Here is a 15,401-nt window from a genome sequence, read left to right on the forward strand (position 1 = left end):
TGACACCCATCTCAACGCTGGGCTGTGTCATGTCTTCCCAAACATCGCAGGCCCCGGCCAAGACTTTATTTTCTTCCCAGATGGGTTTGGAAGCGCCACAGAGGAAGAACGGGTTTCACAGCTGGAAGGCATCTCGCAAAACCAACCATAACACGTATGGCTTTCACTGGGGTTCATTTCTTGGCAGGCGGCTCTCGGTTCTGCAGCGAGCGAGAGCCTGTGAGCTACAGCTCCTCATGCGGGCCACAGAGACGTCTCTGGTGGGTTTGTTGTCCTTCTCGTCCTGTGATTCTCTACAGGACCTCCACCCTGTTCTATACCACCACCCTGCTCTATGCCTCCACCCTGAAGATTCACTCTAAGGAATTTCCCCTCCATGGGATTAATAAAGTTGTTATCTATCTATCTCTAGACCGCCACCCTACTCTAGGGTCCCCACCCTAATTTAGACCCTCACCCTACTCCAGAACCCCCACCCTACTTTTGACCTCCACCCAACTCTAGACCCCCACCCTTAAGATTCAGCTCACCCCCAGACCAGAGGCCACCAGAGAGGGTCCACCTTGACGTGTTTCAGTTCGTCCAAACCTTGAAGACATGAGAAAAATCTTTCAACGACTCATATTCTTTATTCAGGTGGATTTACATTCCCCACAGGCTCTTTGAGTCAACCGGGTTAACGTGAAATCAATCAAATACATGCCTGTATACCGTGGGAAAAACACATCTGCAAATCCACGCCCACTGTGTGTGTGTGTGTGTGTGTGTGTGTGTGTGTGTGTGTGTGTGTGTGTGTGTATGTAAGGTGCTCCAGCCCCTGCATGCCTCGGCCTGTCTGTCTATTGTTTCAGCGTCTTTGAGGGATTTTGAGCTTAAGGTGTCAGAGAGGGGTGTGTGAACCCAGCAGCTAACAGTTTAACAGTTTGAACCGTATAGCTGACTACTTGCAGCTAGCAGCTAATGGCTAACAAGTAACAGCTAACAGCTAGCAGCTAACAGCTAGCTGCTTCAGAACAGGTTAGCGGCTCAGCAGGTGAGAGTGTTGCCAGGGTGAAAGAGATAAAAATGATTGATTGCAAATGATTGTCATTGATGATTAATGTGTCATTAATGTGAGTGTGTGTGTGTGTGTGTGTGTGTGTGTGTGTGAGTATGTGTGCATGAGTATGTGTGTGCTTGGGTGCGTGTGTGTGTGTGTGTGTGTGTGTGTGTGTGTGTGTGTGTGTCATTCGCATAGAGAAAGATGTTGTAAGAATCCTTTCAGCAGCTGTTATTGATGCCAGGTTAATAAAAGGTTATGCATCAGTGAAAGGTTACTCTATGATGAGTGACTTTCATTATGTTACACATCAATGTTACATCAACGCCTTACACTGAGTTACATTAAGGTACATTACATGAGGTTACATTTAATAAAAGGTGCATTGGATTGTGTAGATATAATACAATACAGTTTAATTAGATAGCCATATCCTGAGTAGAACTACTGTTTACTGTCAGGGTTAGGGGCTCCTACTGAAGGAATCAAAACTTCACACTGCAAAGTGTGTGTGTGTGTGTGTGTGTGTGTGTGTTTTTGTGTTTGTGTGTGTGTGTGTATGGGAGTGAGAGAGAGAGAGAGAGAGAGAGAGAGAGTGTGAGATCAAAGCACATTGAAAATAGCTTTCCCCTCCAACTCAAATGTGTCTGAGTGTCAGAATCAGGGATGGATTTGACCTCTGATCTGACAGGAAACATACTGAATGTTTTGTCACCCACATTCTAACACTGATAACACTAGACCTCCCCCCTACTCTAGACCTCCCCCCTACTCTAGACCCCCACCCTACTCTAGACCTCCCCCCTACTCTAGACCTCCCCCCTAGTCTAGACCTCCCCCCTACTCTAGACCCCCACCCTACTCTAGACCTCCCCCCTACTCTAGACCTCCCCCCTACTCTAGACCTCTCCCCTACTCTAGACCCCCACCCTACTCTAGACCTCTCCCCTACTCTAGACCTCCCCCCTACTCTAGACCTCCCCCCTACTCTAGACCTCCCCCTACTCTAGACCTCCCCCCTACTCAAGACCCCCACCCTACTCTAGGCCTCCCCCCTACTCTAGACCTCCCCCCTACTATGTAACAGATTCCTGGGATGTTTTCCTCCCAGCAGAACGTCTGATTTCTGCTGCGGGGGGATTCTTCTGGAATGTGGTCTCATCACAGCTGAAGGTGTCACAACACATAAATGGGCGGGTGACGGGGCTGTTTGTGCGTGTGCGTGTGTGTGCGCGCGTTGTTGTCTGTGTGTGTGTGTGGGTGCGTGTGTGTGTGTGTGAACAACTACAAACAACAGTTTAACTGAAACAGTAATGGGTGCCTAATGTGGAAGGCCTTATCTTTTTAGATTGACCTCTGATCCCTAGCGACCTTGAACCTGCAAGTCAAGGTGACAAACAAAATGTCCGCCAAGCGTTACATCCATGTTCTCCACCTCCGCCCTGCCCCGGCCCTTGGAGGGACGTAGAGACCTTGAACCCGGACCTAACAGCCCGGGAGGGTGGCTGTGCGGTGAATGCCGTGGCTGTGAGGCGAATGTGGTGGGTGTTCGGGGCGCGAGGCGTGTGTGAGCTCCGGCCATCGCTATGTTGGGGGGATTGTAAAGAGGCCCCCGGCCCCGAGAACAACTGGCCCTCAGTGCTGCGGCCCACCCCACGCCTCGCACCCCGTCGGGGGGCAGCACCTCCAGGCCGGCCCCAGGCCCCAGCTGCCACGCGGGGCGGCCCAGTTGCTGGGGTTGGGAGAGGGGTGGGACTGGGCGGGTGATGGTGCAAAGGGTGGGGCAGGGTGTGTGATGGTGGGATAATGTGAGGGAGGGTGGGTGTTGGCAGGGCGATGGTGAAGGAGGGGTGGGACACAGAGTGCGATGAGGAGAGGGGTTGGTGTTGGGTAGGTGATAGTGAGCAGGATGGGAGAGGGATGGTTGGTCGGGGAAAGCTGGATTTATAGAGGGAACCAACCAAGGTGAAACATGCAAAACACTCAGAGGAATGCATTAATACAATGTGGAGCTTTGAAAACATTTCCTTGAGTGACTAACCTACCGGCCTACTCTTTGATGAGATGCGTCTCAATTTAAGACACAAAAGTTAAAACGCATCTGCTAGGTGACTAACTAGTAAAAATGGAGGACACAGTCAAGTGTTTTAAGGATGTTATTTAAGGACTCCTGGTTAATTAGTTAGAAAACCACAGCTGACATTGCTGAGCTCGGTCGCTCAGGGTGCAGAATGTGGAGCAAACAGTTCTGTACGTTGAGCAGATTTATGGATCTCTGCTCTGTGGTCGTTCCTCTGCCATCTGTCCCTCTGGGTGCCCTGAGTTCAATTGGTCCCGCGGTTCATAAGATCTGCTCCTGAGGGCTGAGAAGGTCTTTGTGATGGCAGTTGGGCGGTTTATGATGTCTTAATAACTGCAGTTTGGTGGTTTATGAGATCTTAGTAACTGCAGTTTGGTGGTTTATTAACTGCTAATTGGGACAATTTAATAATTGAGAAGGTCTTTATGATGGCAGTTTGGTGGTATATAAATTGCTAATAGTGACAGGTTGGTGGTTTATAAAGTATTTATGATGGCAGTTTAGTGGTTTATCAGGTCTTAGTAAATGCAGTATGGTGGTTTATAAAACGCTAAAAGTGTCAGTTTGGTGGTTTATAAAGTATTTATGATGGCAGTTTGGTGGTTAATAAAACCCTAAAAGTGACAGTTTTGTGGTTTATAAACGCTTATAGTGACGGTTTGGTGGTTTATAAAACGCAATCAGTGACAGTTTGGTGGTTTATAAGGTCAAACAATGGCAGTTTGAATGTTAATACGGTCCTAATACCGTCAGACCCGCCCAGCGGAAACACATCTTCTCTGTCAACCTGCCGTCTCTTTCTTCGTGAGCCAAGAGGTCTTTGTCCGACCAAACCGTCTAGAACCATTCTCTGCTCCACAAAGGTCCCTCACGCCGCCTTCCAGAACGTACCGTCGTGTAGTTGCTACGGCAACAGAACCCAGGGCATTGTACTGCAGGGGCCTCGCCGGGCCCCAGCTGGGAGGAAACAGGACATCAGATAACCCACTGATAAGGGATCGCAGGCACACATTGTCGTGGCAGTCCCCTTTGTGTCGGGTTTGGGAAAAAGTATTTCCACACGGTTCCTGACTTCGAAACCAACATGGCTGAAGTCTGTCCCAAGGGGCCTTGTGCATCAAACCAGTGGACGTGTTAGACATATTGACGGTTTTATCCGAGCTGGTTACCAGGTCTGCTCGGAACTAGCACACACTGCCACGTATTTTGAGCGTACGCAACATTTGGACGATCCCTTTTCGATGACAAACAGAAGATATAGTCCGGGTTCGGCGGTTACATTCGGCTGATGTTTCCGTGTCATGTGATCTCCCTCTGAACCGCAGAGTCTGTCTGAGGGCCGTTTGTTGTTATACGTGAAGCTCCTGTCAAAACTCGCCACGGTCGGTCCCATCTGATGGACGTTGATGATAACAACTTCCTCCCCTCCCCCTCCATCCATCGCTGGGTTCCAGCTCAAAGCTAGAAGACAACGTAGGACTTCTCTAGATGAAAAGGCCCACATTATAACACAGGTGTTGTGTTTTGCATGAAGGAATAGAGTTACTTTTGTCGCTACGTTATGTTCTAACTGACCCAAACGGTTTTGCAAACGTACATGGACGCATGTACACGCCGATAACACACACTAACGTGCACACGCACGCACGCACTCACACACGCACGCGCGCGCGCACACACACACACACACACACACACACACACACACACACTCACACTCACACTCACACTCACACTCACACTCACACTCACACTCACATACACTGCCAGCCAACTGTGTGTGCGTTGAACCATTTATTTACATTTAAAGACACCAAACACAGACAGCCCTACCCCAGAATACTAGCTAATTCTTCATTTATAGTGATGTACTCTACTATATACTACTAAGAATTACCTTCTTTTTTGACGATTTTTATGATTTGCATTCACCTTTCAAAAAGTAACCCCTGGGTGTTTAATCAAAGATCTTAAGCGAGATGCGTTGTTCAATAGAGTCGAAACTATTCCATAACCGCTCAGTGGACAGAAGGGACATAAGCTATTGTTGTATGATGGCGCCCTCTATTGGACATTCTGAAAACCTCACATCTACATCGCATTTCTTCACTCAACTAAATCTAATCATAAAATAGAAGAACATATTTTGTATCCTTATTTTCAATTTAATTGTAGGCTATTATTATAGCTCTTAATAATACATTCATCCAAGCATAGGCTTAATTTTAGCATTTATGGTAACCAAACTATGGTGGTAAAAAATCGTTGTTCGGCATTGAGTGGACATTCATATTACCGAGAGAACTTGGGCCGGCTTCAATATTTCTTGAGTTCGGTGCAACATGTTGCTGTGTTTATTCTGTTACAGCCTGTAATTTCTCTGTATGATATGAGATCCCTGCTGGTGGTCTAGTTTGGCCAGAACCGCCCAGTTCTTCCTCTGCAGTCTGTAATCAGCAGAGTACCGCTGAATTGTGTTAGATATGTCATGCCTACATGTAATATTATTACAGGATTAAATGTAATACAGCCTTTGTTTTATTATGTGTGTGTGTGTGTGCGTGTGTGTGTGTGTGTGTGTGTGTGTGTTTGTTTGTTTGTGTATTTGTTTTTGTATTTTTCATTTACTTATTTTATTTCATTGCAGGTGTGTATTTGAAGCGTATGTGTGTTTGTGTGTGTGTGTGTGTGTGGGGGGGGGGGGGGCGTTGTATCAAATGTATATAAATATATATATATATATTTATTTATTTATACATATATAAAATAAAAATAATAACAAATATATAATATATAGGCTACATATATATTTATTTATTATTAATATTATTATTCTATATATACATATATATATATGTATATTGTTAATATTTATTTATTCGTGGTAATACCAGTTAAAATAGGCCTTATATATATATATATTGTAGGCTACAGCCTATTTTAATGTAAGGCCAGTATACTTATTGTTGAATAGGCCTAATCTAAGTGTAGTGTTTTATGATATAATAAATAATGCCATTTAGTTATAGAAAAAACAATATGTTGGCTGAAGAAGATATTGTTATTGATTTGTATTCATGCAAATAAACCATGAAGGCCAACAGGCCTCATAACGCGAGTGGGCAATCTCCTGTTTGGCCACGCGATGGCGCCAGGCCCCAATGGGTGGTCCCCCTTCCCGTCCTAATCCCAGGGGGTACCGTCTGTCAGGGGGATGTTGTCTCCTCCTCTGGTCCCAGCTGCTCTGTAGGATTGATGAACCGTTCAGAGAGCTTCATATCCTCTCACCTCCATCGCTCTTCTCTGCTCTTCTTCCAATTGAAATCAAGATCTTTATTGGCACGGAAATGAAAACATTTTCAAGTCTCTCTTCTTGTATTCTCATCTGCAGTCATGGATTAGATGAATTGATGAACGGACAGAGAGAGAGAGAGAGAGAGAGATAGATCTCCTCTCCATCTCCTCTCCTCCTCGCTCACTTTATCCTCCCTTCTCCTCTCCCCATCTCTCTCCTCTTCTCCTCCATCTCCTCTCCCCCCTCTTCTCCTCCCTTCATCTCCTCCTCCCTCCTCCCCCAATCCCCATCTCCCCCCTCCCCCCCTCTCTCCCCCCTCCCCCCCTCTCTCCCCCCCCCCCCCCCCCCCCCATCCCCCTCCCCTCTCCTCCGCCCTCCTCTCCCCGGGTTATTGGAACCACACAAGGCGCCGCGCGCCGCGCCTGGTTCCAATAGGGAGACATGCGTGATGCATTTAGCCAATCATCTGCGGCTTTGTTGTTCCCGCGCGGCCCACCCACTCCCGCCCCGAGGTATCAGACGATTAGGGGCAGGAAGCGCGGGAATCCCCGACCAAGGGTTCCGTCATTAAACGCAAACAACCAGAGGCCTCCTGACGATGTCTCTTTCATGTCGAGGAGTGAGAATCTATTACTGCTATCCCATAATACCCCGTGATACCCTCTGTTTACCCGCTTGGGGCAGGGGGGATACCCTGTCTGTCCGGACTGAGCCGCATCACCTACAGATGGAGGACTACTTTAAAGACCCCTTATTATTATTATTATTATTGTGAGTAATATTGTTATTATGAGGCCTATTCTGTGTTATTTATGGATTATTTTGGAAGTGAAAACTCAAATAATATCTATAGAGTTTTCACTTCTAAAAGAATCCATAAATAACACCGAATAGGCCTCATAATATCCATATTACGCATAAAAATAATAATTTGTAGAAATGTGAAAATAGGTTGTAGAAATGTGAAATATGACGATCATGTTTTTGAAATAAATATAAAAGATTATAGGACTATATTATTATTTTATTATTTCCGTTTAATGAAAGTTTTCAGGTCTTCCAATAACCAAATCAGTCAGATATATAAATATGGATTTGCGTAATTATATTGTTGAATATGCTGGATAGTTGAGGTTGATCTAATTATCCGGTCTAATTATCATCTTTCTTTTACCTCGCGATACTTCAGGATTTTACACCCGCGCACTCAGAGGTTTTATCAACGCTCGACGATCGCAGCTCACACTCCAGTATCATATTAAAACCCCAACATTCCCCTTAAGTCTTAAATGGGCTCCTCCACATTTTTTTATAAGTCCAGGTTTATTTAGTATTTGATTTTCCGAGGTGAAATCCCTTTGAAGCGACCCGTCTCTGTGAGGTCTGATCCCGCGTGTTGGAGCGCATCTCACCGACTCACTGCTGCCCTGCTATTGGCCAGGTGGACACATCTACGATAAAATACACGCATCTGCAGATATTTATTTATAGGACTGATCTACATACAGATATCTATGTATTACGTCTAGTGCCACTATGTGCATTAATTACCTAATATGACTCATGTCTGTGTGTGTATTGTCGTGTCACGCTTTAACACATCAAAATTATTACAGTGAAATATTCAATAGCAGTGTGTGTCCTAAGTGTGTGGGTCCTTTGTGTTTTGTGTCCTATAAACCTCCCGGTCCTTACAGAATAACATCTCTGTTTTCTATTACGAACATTTACTGGTGACTGTTTAACACACCAGCTGACTCTATTGGCCGACACTCTGGTTACTGGTATTTAATAATTAATCTTTTTGAATTGTGTGCATACTAACTTTTACCGTTTCGCACGCAGACTCCGTGATGTTAAATTTAGATTGACAGGACGGTCAGACCGGAAGTAGCGCTCGGGGCCTTCTGTGGCTTCCGAGCCTCGTCCCATTTGTCCAGAGAATCCTCGACGTGACATCAGACCCAGACACACACACACACCCGCACGCACGCGCATAAACACATTCACACAGACACATTCACGCAGGCATACACACACACACACACACACACACACACACACACACACACACACACACACACACACACACACACACACACACCGCTGCTGCTACTGGTCTAATAAAGAACGAGAGGAGTTGCCTGGCGGTGCCGGACGTCTCCGGAGCGGGACGCACACTTTACGCACCACGGATCGAAGAGGGACGCAGACTTTACGCACCACGGACCGGCCGTTACGCGAAACATTCTTCGCATATTTATTATTCCTGTCGTGCAGCGGGAGGCCTACTGGATTAAACCAGATCCACTCGGATCCACTTTGGCTCCTCGGGTTTGTTTTCACTCGTCTCCGAAAGTAGGAGGAGGCTTCGCACCAGTTCGGCTTGAGCTAGTTGTTTTTTGTGAATGGAGACTTCTCACGCGTAAAGTTCGTCCGCGCGAGGAGAAGCCCGTGCAGCCGCTCGCTCCACCTGCCCACAGGTGACCGTCGGCGCGCGGGACCCCGACTATGACCTTGGACTTGGACCTCATGGAAGACACCGACATCGACGTGGTGGGAGAGGGGCCGCACGAGAGCGGAGACGGGCCCGTCCCAACGCGGGATGAGCTGCGCGAGACCGAGACAGAGACCTCGAGCGGGGAGCACGAGGGGGGCTGCAGTCCTTCCTCCGCGTGCCCGCTGCCTGCCAAAACCAAGGGTCCCGCGGCGGTGAAGCCCCCCTACTCGTACATCGCGCTCATCACCATGGCGATCCTGCAGAGTCCCAAGAAGCGCCTCACACTCAGCGAGATCTGCGACTTCATCAGCGGCCGCTTCCCGTACTACCGCGAAAAGTTCCCCGCCTGGCAGAACTCCATCCGGCACAACCTGTCGCTCAACGACTGCTTTGTCAAGATGCCGCGCGAGCCCGGGAACCCCGGGAAGGGCAACTACTGGACCCTGGACCCCAACTCCTCCGATATGTTCGAGAACGGCAGCTTCCTGCGGCGGAGGAAGCGCTTCAAGCGGCAGCACTTCCGGTTCGGCGGGTTTAAGGAGCGAGCGCTCGAGCCCGGTGGGATCCCGGGCTTCACGCTGCACGCGGGGGGCTACGGGGTGGGCGCGAGGGGTCTGCCGCTCCCGGGGCTTGAGATCCCGGGTCTGGAGATCTACCCGCTGGGGTTTCACCCCCACCATCACCACCACCAGCAGCACGCGCCGCCGTGCGCCATCCCGCCCGTCAGCAGCATCCTTCCCGCGCTGTCCAGCTTCTTCTCCCGCAACGCGCTCGCGGCCAAGGCCTTCCTGCAGCCGCCACGGGCCCCCGCGGAGTCCTGGGCGCTGGGCTCGAGCGCCGCCTCGCCGTACACGTCCTCCGCGCTTTTCCCGCGTCCCGCCGCGTCGCCGCAACTCCTCAGCTTCCACCAGGAGTACCGGAAGCTGCAGACTCAGCGAGCGAATTCCGAGCTGGAGCAACACCTGGTCCGCGAGGCGCACGAGTAGCGGGGCACGAGGGTTCTGGCGTTTCCGCTCGATTGGAACTCAGGTAGAAGCGGACATTTTTGGGGACCGGGCGTCTGGAGCCCCGTGGGTTAAGGTGGATTTATAAGAGGACGTCTTTTGGCTTCGAGACTCTTTTTTAAGGATTTTGTAAATATCTTTTTAAAGCGTGTTCCATTCCTTCTATTGGTGTTCTGTAATATTTGTTTTTCAGCCGTTTATCTAATTTTGTAATAAAATACAAATGTTAGGCTATTTAAATGACGAGTTTCCTAAATAAATAAAAGTCTGTATTTTAGCGCAGAGCTCGGTGGTATTTTGTTCAGGCCAGGGTTCGTTAAATTTATTTATATATAGGCCTATATTACAAAATACAAAATAACCATCAAAATGCAAACAACTGCAAAACAACAACAACAACAACCACAACTAATACTTTAGTCTTATTGGTTTCGATGGTGAATATGAAATTCACCTTTTCGCTTTTAAAACGGCATTCAGGGTTGGTAAAAAGGAAAATATTTGTATAGTTTGGTAAAAAATTACAGAAAAGTAGAAAATGTCTTAAATTGTAGGAAGCCTGAACAGCATATTTCTGAGATTTATCACCAATAATTATAAAGTATAGCCTAATAATGAATGTATACGGCTACAGGCTTGTAAAATGCTGGCCTATTTGTTTTCTTAACATTTCGGAAGAAATATCTATGTAATTCCTATCTATAGGCCATAGGCCAAAGTGGATATTAATATTTCACTGAAAGTTCCTGGTCACATATAAAGAATAGACCAGACATGAATCCACAGATTGACCGACATTTATATAAAACCATTAAGATATTACGCTGCCCAAACAATTTATCTTTAATATAGGGCTAAATCAAATCAATTGCAAATCTTTATTGAAACCGTCCTCCCCATACGCAAAAGTATAGGTGCAGGTGTGTTTGTGTGTGTGTGTGTGTGTGTGTGTGTGTGTGTGTGTGTGTGTGTGTGTGTGTGTGTTTGTTTCTGTGTGTGTGTGTGTCTGTCTGTGTGTACGTGTGTTTGTGTGTTTGTATGTGTGTGTCCTCTCTCTAATGTGTGTGTGTTTGTGTGTGTGTGTGTGTGTGTGTTTGTGTGTGTGTGTGTGTGTGTCAGGGGGGGGGGGGGGGGTGTGCGTGCGTTTGTCTAATTTGTGTGAATGTGTGCGTGTGCGTTTGCCTGTAATTGGTCTTTTCTCGCGCTGGAGGCCACACACACCCTCACACGCTCGCTGCCCAACCCAGTGCTAGGAAATCTGTACACACACCAACACACGGATTTCATCCGTTCATGTCGTATGATGAGGTCATCACTAACCCCAACGTTATTGGCCAATTACCATCAAATATTAGGCTATATAAATAAATACAAACATAAAACCGGTCGGATCCAGCGTGACAGAATGTGAACTATAATGAATTAACCGCTAACTCAGAAAATGTGTGTAAATGTGTGTGGCTTTGTGTGATTTTTGTTCAACGTGCAAAACATGGCTTCATAATACAAATGTAAAACATGATATGATCGTCACGGAAACGATTTTAAAACCGGACATAACCTGTTTTTATTGCACACAAATTGTTAATACATTTAAATGCGTAATTTAAAACACACTTGGAAGAACATGACTTAAGTAGAAGTATAATATATTTCAGTGCTTTATTTTTTGAAGAAAGTGTTTTTTCTTCCTTTAGTCAAAATGTCCGTAATCTTCCTGTTACTCACAAAAGAAACATTCACCTCAATATCACAAACCTCACAACTCCACAACCTGGACAACCCCCATCACCCGCATAACCCTCACAACCCCACTGTTCCCAGTAGCCCTACTGGTCCCAGTCATAGCCCGACTGGTCCCAGTAGGCCAACTGGTCCCAGCCATAACCCCACTAGTTCCAGTCATAACCCCACTGGTCCCAGTCATAGCCCACTGGTCCCAGTCCCGAGGACAGAGGAAACAAGCCAACGCATCGCCAGATCATTAAAACGCGTCCTAAATCTGCGGTGTTTAACTCATCTGTTCTCTCCTCCCGGTTTCTCTCTGCTCTGCGTTTCAGTGAAAGTGACAGTAGTAAAATAATTCTTGGTTTCCGTGGAGCATGGAAGTATTTATTTAATCTAATCCTGAGCCTGGTTTAGATTAATTAGCGTTCTGAGGATCGCATCGCTGCAGGCCTTGGCACCCAAAGGCGCTCAGACACAAACCAGATCGTTACCTGATGGGACCCCTTCTGTACTGGGGGAGGAACACACACAGAGTAACACACACTCAGGTTTTCTGGCGTAATTCTCCACTTTTTCTGACGAAAGAGGTGGAGAATGCCCTTCGTGAGCAGCGTATTTAATAATTTATTAATTGACTGCTGATTGGTTTAGGTGTGTAATCATGATCAGTAAGGGGTTGTGGTAAAATTAATCCAGCGACCTTCAAAAGGTCAATGCAAAGTTTGCTATTTTAATTTAATCTGATTTTTCTCGAGACCACATCATCTTTCTGTCATATTTCATGAGTTGATTTCGGAGACAGGGAATATAGGGTTTGCAATATGGATGTGAGTCTTTATTCTCGGTGTTGATTAAACCAGGGGCCACGGGACAGAGCTACTGAGGCTTCTGCGACCGTACTGTTTCTCTCTCTCTCTCTCTCTCTCTCTCTCTCTCTCTCTCTCTCTCTCTCTCTCTCTCTCTCTCTCTCTCGCTCTCTCTCTCTCTCTCTCTCCTTCTCTCTTAACAGACACACACACACACACACACACACACACACACACACACACACACACACACACACAAACACACACACACACACAACATCGTTTGAAATAATAATATATATAATATATATATTCATATAATAATATGAATAGATGAATGGACAGAATATTGAAGAGGGGAGTCTGGTCTTGGGGGTCTGGAGGTCTGGAGGTCTGGGGGGGGGGGGGGGGGGGGTACAGGGGTGAGGTGGGATGACTGCAGCAGAACCAACACCCAAGTGGGTGAGTGACAGGGAGGAGAGGAGGGGGAGAGAACCTCTTGCACCTGATAAAATAAGCAAAGCGCCGTGTATAATGTGGATCATTCTCCCTCGCTCCCCACCCCCCCCCCCTTCTCTCTCTCTCTCTCTCTCTCTCTCTCTCTCTCTCTCTCTCTCATTCTCTTTTCGTTCTGGGTGTGACTGAACGTGTGTGTGTGTGTGTACACATATGCACATTATTTTGCCGCACAACGGCATATATAGTTTTATATAAAACTACTTCCGAATCATTTTTCCGTTAAGAGTCGAAATCCTCGTTTCAAAAATGTCGCCACGTTTCAGTCTGAAAGGAGCAAATATCTACTGAGCCTTTGGATGTAATTCAGCCAACACTGTTTCCCTCCTGCCTTTTAACATTCGCCCCCGTAACCTTCCGGTAATCCGTTTAATTCAACGTCCAAATTTAGAAAATGTTAAAACTACAAACACCGACCCAGGAGATGTAAGCTTGATAAGTCCCCGGCACAAAGCCTGTAATCAGCGCGCATTAGGCCTGTTTATATCAGAGACACCGGCCGGCCCGAATCAAACCCTGCCGCGGATGCAGGGCCGCACGCAGCCTGTATCACCACTGTGCTTTCTGCCCGGTTAAAAACGGATTTCCTCGAGCCTTTCGGTCCCGGACCAGTTTACTGGGAGAAGTGAATCAACTGGTGTCAGAAGTCATCAGTGTATCGTCAGTGACTCTCCATACCCAAACAAGTGTAAGACTTGGCTGTGGCTCTTCACCTCGTCCTCTTAGAACAACTCGATCTGATTCACCACCTCACCCTGTCACTCCCCCCCCCCCCCTCCTCCTCCTCCTCCCTCACTCTCCACCCCAACCTGTCACCTCCCTCACTCTCCTCACTCTCTTCCTCTGTACCGTCACCTCCCCTTACTCTCCACCTCACCCTGTCACCTCCCTCACTCTCCTCCTCACCCGTCACCTCCCCTCACTCTCCACCCCACCCTGTCACCTCCCCTCACTCCCCTGACTCTCCTCCTCACCCTGTTACCTCCATCACTCCTCTCACTCTCCCTCCTCACCCTGTCACCCTCCCCTCACTCCCCTCACTCTCCCCCTTACCCCGTCACCTCCCCTGACTCTCCACCCCACCCTGTCACCTCCCCTCACTCCCCTCACTCTCCTCCTCACCCTGTCACCTCCCCTCACTCCTCTCACTCTCCTCCTCACCTGTCACCTCCCTCACTCCCCTCTCTCTCCTCCTTACCCCGTCACCTCCCTCACTCTCCACCCCACCCTGTCACCTCCCCTCACTCTCCTCCTCATCCTGTCACCTCCCTCACTCTCCTCCTCACCCCGTCACCTCCCCTCACTACCCTCACTCTCCTCCACACCGTGTCACCTCCCCTCACTCCCCTCACTCTCCACCTCACCCTGTCACCTCCCTTACTCTCCTCCTCCTCCTCACCCTGTCACCTCCGCTCACTCTCCACCCCACCCTGTCACCTCCCCTCACTCCCCTCACTCTCCTCCTCACCCCGTCACCTCCCCTCACTCTCTGTCTCACCCCGTCACCTCCCCTCACTCTCTGTCCCACCCCGTCACCTCCCCTCACTCTCCTCACTCTCTTCCTTACCCCGTCACCTCCCCTCACTCTCCTCCTCACCCTGTCACCTCGCCTCCCTGTCCTCCTCCACCCCGGCGCCAGAGTCCCCGCCCGGAGAGAGCAGTGCATCTTGGGGGATTAGCGCGGCGAGTCCAGTCAGGAAAAGAGTAAAAAACGTGTGGCTTTCATGTTGTTTCTGTTGGGCTGAAACTCCCGAGGAGCGTAACGGAAAGAGTTCCTGCTGCTCTGTGTGTGGAGCGCTGGGCTCGGAACAACAGAACTCCGGAGGTCGGACTTCACAGCAGGATAAATACGGACTCTGACACAAATAGGTGCTGCGGTTTTTAAGTTAGCATTAGCAAACGTAACACCATCGAGAGAGGGCAAGCCTTTGTAACCTCCCCTCTCTCTCTCTTTCTCTCTCTCTCTCTCTCTCCCTCCCCCCTCTCTCTCTCTCCCTCTCTCTGTTTGATTTTCCTGGCAGGGTTGTTCCCCTCTGCCCTGTTGCGGAGAGTTATTCAATTATAAATCTCTCTCCCCCCTCCTTCCCCCTCCCTCCCCCCTCCCCCCCTGCCAGCCCAGTTAAACCGGGGGGGTCCCGCTCAGTGCACCCCACTCCTCTCTCTCTTGTCCGGGGATTTATGATCTTGGTGTATGTGGTCGGGGCGGGCGGCACGGCCGTGTGTTCTGGAAAAGAGGGGGTTCCACTGCCCTCCTCCCTCCTCCCTCCTCCCTCCTCCCCTCCGTACTCTCCTTCCTCTCCTCTCCTCTCCCTCCCCTCACCTTACTCCCCTCCCCTCCCCTCCTCCTCCTCCCCTCCCCTCCTCCTCCTCCCCCTCCTCCTTCCTCCCCTCCCCTCCTCCTCCCTCCCCTCCCCTCTTCCTCCTCCCCCTCCT

At 48.6% G+C, this 15,401-nt stretch overlaps 1 protein-coding gene across 1 annotated transcript; it reads left to right on the plus strand.

Annotated features, from left to right (window-relative positions):
• Window positions 1-8,925: 8,925 nt before the first annotated feature.
• On the plus strand, window positions 8,926-9,900 carry foxd7 (forkhead box D7; the record flags this gene model as incomplete). The annotated part of the gene is made up of 1 exon (XM_079747064.1): window positions 8,926-9,900. One exon carries the CDS (start codon window positions 8,926-8,928, stop codon window positions 9,898-9,900), a length of 975 nt encoding a protein of 324 aa, XP_079603190.1.
• Window positions 9,901-15,401: the final 5,501 nt, after the last annotated feature.

This window comes from Pollachius pollachius (genome assembly GCF_949987615.1).
Source record: "Pollachius pollachius genome assembly, chromosome: 11".
NCBI classification, from domain to species: domain Eukaryota; kingdom Metazoa; phylum Chordata; class Actinopteri; order Gadiformes; family Gadidae; genus Pollachius; species Pollachius pollachius.